At 54.2% G+C, this 6,000-nt stretch overlaps 1 protein-coding gene across 1 annotated transcript in view; it reads right to left on the bottom strand.

Annotated features, from left to right (window-relative positions):
• The window catches only part of PANX1 (pannexin 1), a 50,598-nt gene extending 46,353 nt beyond the window's left edge, over positions 1-4,245 (bottom strand). Inside the window, exon 1 of the mRNA XM_047070654.1 lies at positions 3,894-4,245. Within this exon, the coding sequence (XP_046926610.1) occupies positions 3,894-4,074 (181 nt within the window). The 5' untranslated portion in view covers positions 4,075-4,245. The remainder of the gene's footprint in view (positions 1-3,893) is intronic.
• Between the last annotated feature and the right edge of the window lie 1,755 nt (positions 4,246-6,000).

Consider the following 6,000-nt stretch of genomic DNA (forward strand, 5'->3'; position numbering starts at 1 on the left):
CCTGCTCCCCCTCAGCCCAGCTGCAGTCCAAGAGAGGACCCCAGAGCGTCTTGAACGTGCTCCAGCATTTCCTTCACCACATTCTGACTGAGCGCGTGTGGCGTACAAGACATGATGCCAGACTCGGAGAGAGAAAAAGTGAGGGCTGGTCAAACAGAGCGTCAGATCTGCCTTGCCGGGCTCCCACCATGTGATCGTCCCAGTCCGGTCACAATTACATTTAGACCGTCTTCTGCTGCGTGCCAGGTGATGTAAAATTGAGTGGTTGTTCTTCTCCATACCCAACTTACCCTCTGGGGAGCAGGGCCTGGAGTGTTTCAGGAGAGCAGAGTAGAAGCATCGGGCCCAAACAGACCAGGAGTTATTTAATTCTTACATCAGTTCAACAGTCAGTGGCTCACTATCCAAAAGCCTTCAAAATGCTCCCAACCACAACTCAGGGGTTAAGGAGTCCCCTAGCAACTCCTTCCAGAATGTTTCTGCTTGTACTTCTCTCCATCACGGGGCAGTCAGGATCAGTAAGCAGTCCCAGCCTCAGGCGGCTACAGGCGCTACCGGAGTTCCCTTTACCTTGACCATGGGCACCAGCCCCTCTCTGCTCGTCTGCACCTCATCGCTTCTATGATGACCCACACCTTGTGGGCAAATAGCAAGGTGGAGTCCCTTGTTGCTCCCCACCCCTGCAGCAATCCTCATCCCTGCAAGCAGCCCCTCACCAGGGCCCATGGGAAGTGAAGGGGCCAGAATCTCTGTGGAGGGGACTCTGTCTGCAGCCCTTGTGCCAGCACCCAGCAGGGCCTAAATAAAGGTCGTTCACTGCCCCACCTGCGGGTCCCTGTGGTCTGGGCAGGGTCTGTCCCTTTTTCTCTGAGAGGAGCCCGGTGGGCTGAACTAGTGAGAAAATGGGCCAAAGACTAAAGAGAAGCCTTTAATACAAAGCCTAATATGTTTTATCACGAGGACATTCTCCAGTCCTCAACACTCTGCTTCCATATGCATACACTTTTTTAATTCAAAAAAGTCTGTGCACATTTTCAGATTTATTAGAATCTTTTCTTTAAAGTAAAAATGTTTTCTTAAAGTAAAAATTGTCACCCAGTTACAACCTGCATCCTGTTTTGTAGAAATCAGTTAATGGAAAATTTAGTTTTCAGAAACTGGAAAATAAAATTTATTTTATGCTTAAGAGGATTGTGGGGGGGCACCTGGGTGGCTCAGTTGGTTAAGCGTCCGACTTCGGCTCAGGTCATGATCTTGGGGTTTGTGGGTTCGAGCCCCGTGTTAGGCTCTGTGCTGTTAGCTCAGAGCCTGGGGCCTGCTTTGGATTCTGTCTCTCTCTCTCTCTCTCTCTCTCTCTCTCTCTGCCCCTCCCCCACTCACGCTCTGTCTCTGTCTCTCAAAAATAAATAAAATGTTAAAAAAAAAAAAGAGGATTAAAAAACATTTTTTTAAGTTTATTTATTCATTCTTTGAGAGAATGGGTGGCTTAGTCACTTGAGCATCTGACTCGGTTTTGGCTCAGGTCATGACTTCATGGTTTGTGGGACAGAGCAGAGCCTGCTTGGGATTCTCTCTCTCCGTCTCCCTCTGCCCCTCCCCTGCCCATGCGCTCGCTTTCTCTCAACAGTAAAAAATAAATAAACATGTTAAATTACTACTCTCTTTCTTTGTTATTGTTCTCCTTAATTGCTCTGCTTGTTTTTGCTTTTACACAAAAGCCGACATTACCCAAAAATCAATACTGCCTGACATGACCCCGCTGTACCAACTCCATGCATTAATTTATGTTACCTCTCTTCTCCTCTCTAATGTCTTTCTTTCTGGCTTCATCTAATGAGTACTGACAGGTCTTCCCTAGTCCTGTTGGCTTCGTCCCACATGCCTGTCCTCTCCCTGGAAGTCCTGAAGCCCTTGAGAAGAATGGGGGTCTCTCCACAGCTTCACCCCAGTCCCTGCCAGCCTTCACCTGCTTGGTGCTCGGAGCTCGACACTGTCTTGTCACTGAGTCACACGCTGCTGAATGGCACCTGTCAGCATGTCTGTTCTAGCGCCCAGGCGGACGGTAAACTCTTGCAGGGTGGGAAGAAGACCATGCCTCAAAGTCCTTTCATGTCCCACTCAGCACACAGCAGTGCTCTGCACATAGCATAAGGTCAGGCTCCTGCTGGGTAAGCCCACTTCCAATGCCAACCAAATGCCTCTCAGGCAGCCCATTGACTTGGATGTGTCGAGAGTGCTTCCAGTGCAGCTGCCTTCAGAATCCCTCTAATATGGGGGTAGACATTAAGTCTGATCACAGAGGGTAACCAACTCCTCCCTCCTGGCATCAGATAGATGCCCAAGACTGTTGCTTCTCCATGACAGGGACCATGCATCCTTTACTCCTGGGTCCTTGGTCCAGCCCACAGCTGGTACTCAAGGAACACCTGCTGAAGGGAGAGATTATCTCCAGGACCCAAGCTACTTGCTGGTTTTCCTTTCTATTGGAACTCCCCAACTCCTGGCCATCTGGAAGGTGGAAGGATACCCCATGACTATGCCTGCCCAAAGACAAGGTGAACACTTATTTTCCACAATGAATTTGGCAATTTCCTGCCAAGTTTAACGACTTAGTGCTGTAGATCACAAAATCAAGCTCACCACAACCCTTTCCTAATCAACCACCATTTCCAATCACTCGGGCCTGCAGCCTTTACAACAACTCTGGTCAGTCTCTTCCCTTCATGGCCCATTAAAAACTAGGTACCCAAGTGCTGCTTACTGCTCCTTGATCTCTTTTAAGTCACCCTTCCCATCCTTTCCCTTTAAGTCCTGGCCCCCACCCAAGCGCAAGACCTCAAACAATGCCCCAGCTTCTGGCATCCGGCCTCCCTAGCTCCAACTCCCTTCACTGACCCTACATGTTACCATCAGGCTTATTATTAAGGACTGTTTTCAACGGGTCCATCCTCTGCTCAAACAGTAACTTTGCACTTTTGAAACAATCAAGTCTGTACTCTTCTGTTCTAACTGACCTGGACCCATATTCATGCTCATATCCCAAGAACTGTGACTAACCTTCCTGCCTCTCTCCTTCCAGGAACATGCAACATTCTCTGCGATCTCATAATCTTGGCCAAGGTCTCACCTCTGCTTATTCAATTCCCACCCATGCTCCAGAGCTCAGGACCAGCACAATTTCTCACATAAGCTTTCCCCAAGGCCCAGTCCCACGGGTCTCTCTTCTCCCTCACTGAACAGTCTCTAGCTGTCATACACTGACTTCCTGTTGACTCATAAGCATCCTTTTCGATGGTGTAAGTCAGAACATCTGAGGAAGACCAGACTCTTATTGGCCATGTAATCCTGCCCAAACCATGAAGAATTCTGGTATCCCTCTGACATCTGCCAAGTGCAGTTCTCTCCCATGATTCACAACAACCCTGTAGAGCCAAAGTCTCAGTAAGGATCAACTAAATGTCAGGCAATGAAGAGCGCACACACTTTTCATGGAGTACTTATCCTCTATTCAGCCACTCAGGAACTTCTCTGCTACAAAATTTTAGGTAACTGCACAAATGTAGGGGTACGGGAAGGAGACAGGAGGCCGTTCGACAAATCGGATGGCAAGGGCGCCGGTCCTAAGTGTGGAACATGAACACTAAGCCGCTGTCGGGATCAGTGGGGAGCAGAGAGAAGAACTGAGCAGTCGGGATGCAAGCAGGATCCACAGGGGTATAAATGAACCACGTGGACAAAGAATAAAACTGGGGCTACCTTTCTTCCCAACGCTCAATCCATCGCAGCCTCCAGGACTGACAGGGGCGCGCAGTAAAATCACTTCCCACCAGACCCCGGCACCTCGGAGAGCGCCGGCCAGGCCGACCCGCCCCTCCCCGCCCCTCTGGCCTTACCGATCGAGATTTCCTGCGCGAAGGCCAGCGAAATGAGCAGCAGGGGCAGCCCCACCGCGATGCACGTGACCATTTTATCCACTGCCAGCTCCAGCCGCAGCCCCTTGAACTTGGGCTCCGAGGGCTCCTTCAGCAAGAAGTCCGAGAACACGTACTCGGTGGCCAGGTGGGCGATAGCCATGGCTGAGGCGCGCGGGTTCGGCCCCACTGGCGCAGGAGTGCAGGCGCCGGTACCGCCGACGTCTGGAGGGTTCGGAGGACTGCGCGGCGCCTTCTCCGTCACCTGCCGCGCCCCCGGCTTTCGCTTTCCCTTTGCCGGCTCCCCGGTTGCTCATACAACCCACCAGCCTTTGTGTCTGCAGACGCCCGGCTCCCAGCGAGCCACAGCGCCGCCGCTTCAGCTCGCGCCGTGCGCCCGGGCGCAGGAGCTCTCGCGCTCGCTCGGGCGCAGGCCCGCCCCCGAGCGCTCGGCCCGCGCAGGCCCCCGGGATGCGCGCGCCGCCTGCGCCCCGCGCCGCCCCGCCTCCGCAGGCCCGAGAACCTCTCTCCTCGTTCCCGCGACCCCTCCGCCCCGCTCCGGAGGCAGAAGCCGCCCCCGGCCGGCTCGCGCGCTCGCTCGCTCGCTGCGCCGCGCTCTTCCGGAACTACCGGGGAGCCGGAGATGCCGGGGACGTGGAGTTGCCGGAAACCGCGGTGACGCGGGCAGCCGGCGCGCGACCCCGGGACGCACCTCTGCCGAGGGGTCTTCCCCCGGGGCGGGACCTCGGGAAATGCTCGGCCCCTCTCGGCCTCGTCCTTCCCCTCTTCCCGGACCGGGAGTTTTGAAATCATTTCTGTAAGCGACCCCTCACCCTGGAGACAGGATGGTCCCCCTTGACGCCCCACTCGCAACACTCCTACACGGTGGAATCGGGTTAAAAGGAGCCGCAAAGGCTTCAAAGAGCAACGGCTTCCATAAGAGGTGTAGAGAAGAGGGGACTCTGGACCCTTCCAGGGGCTGGGCGCGAGGGGAGGCGCGAGGTCCGTGGTGAGCTGGAGCCTCCCGCTTCCCTTATTGCTGCCCGGTCCGCGCTTTGCCTCCAGCCTTCCCAGTCAGAGCCTCGGGATGGGAGCCAGCTTCGGGCTGTCCGCAAATGAACGGGTGTGGGGCTGGGGACGGCTGCTCCTGAACCGCTTACGGGAAGTAAGCGGGAGCAGAAGTAGACACGAGGAGATGCTCTAGCGGGCAACATTAGGAGCTGACAGGACCTTTAAGCGAGAGGGCTCCTCGGGCTGGGCTGGGCTAGCCTGGGCTGCCTTCTCTGCCCTTTGTTACTGGGCAGGTCCGTGCAGGCCTCCTCCGTGTGCCCTCAGGTCCCTCCAGCAGATCTCCACCCTGGCCTGTCCTCTGAGCGCTCATCCAACAGTTTGCGCAACTCTGCACTTGGATGGCTCACAGGACCTCAGACTCCTCACGGCCAGGAGTGCAGTCCACCCCCCTTCCTCTCAACCGGAACTCCCGTCTTCCCCATTCCCCATCTGGCGGAATGCCCCACCATCCACCCCTACCACCGAGCCAGAAACCTCGAGCACCACCTCTCACGTTTCCATTTCTCCAGCTGCCATAACCAATTTCCGAATTCACCGGGCGCTTCTCTCCTAAATATAGAAAATCTGATGGTTTTTCTCCACCTGCATTTCCAACACTGGAATCCAGGCCACCATCCTGTCTCCTTACCACATACAGGAGTATATCCCCTAGGTGTGGGCCCACTTTGCTCCCACAGCTGCCAGAGGGAACTTTTAAAAGACCCAATCTGATCACGTCCCCCCACCCCCCTGCTTAAAGTGTACAATGGGTTTAGGATAAAATCCCTGTTTCTTAGCATGGCCATTGCCTGCCTCACCAAACTTCACACTTTCCCCTAAAGTTTTCCAAGTTGGCCAAGCCCCTGGCCTCCTCCAAGCCTTTCCCTGCCCCAGACACTGCCATTGTAGCCTCTTTGCTTGGCCTAACGCACCCTCCTCACCTCAGCTGGATGTCATTGCCTTAGGAAAGTCTTCCCTGAGTAAATAAACTGAATTAGGCCCTTTGTTGTATATTCTTGTTATGCTGGCACTACTGGTA

The sequence above is a fragment of the Lynx rufus genome, unplaced genomic scaffold (assembly GCF_022079265.1).
Source record: "Lynx rufus isolate CCGP_SWC_20201006 ecotype Redwood Valley unplaced genomic scaffold, mLynRuf1.p SCAF_9, whole genome shotgun sequence".
Classification (NCBI taxonomy): Eukaryota; Metazoa; Chordata; class Mammalia; order Carnivora; family Felidae; genus Lynx; species Lynx rufus.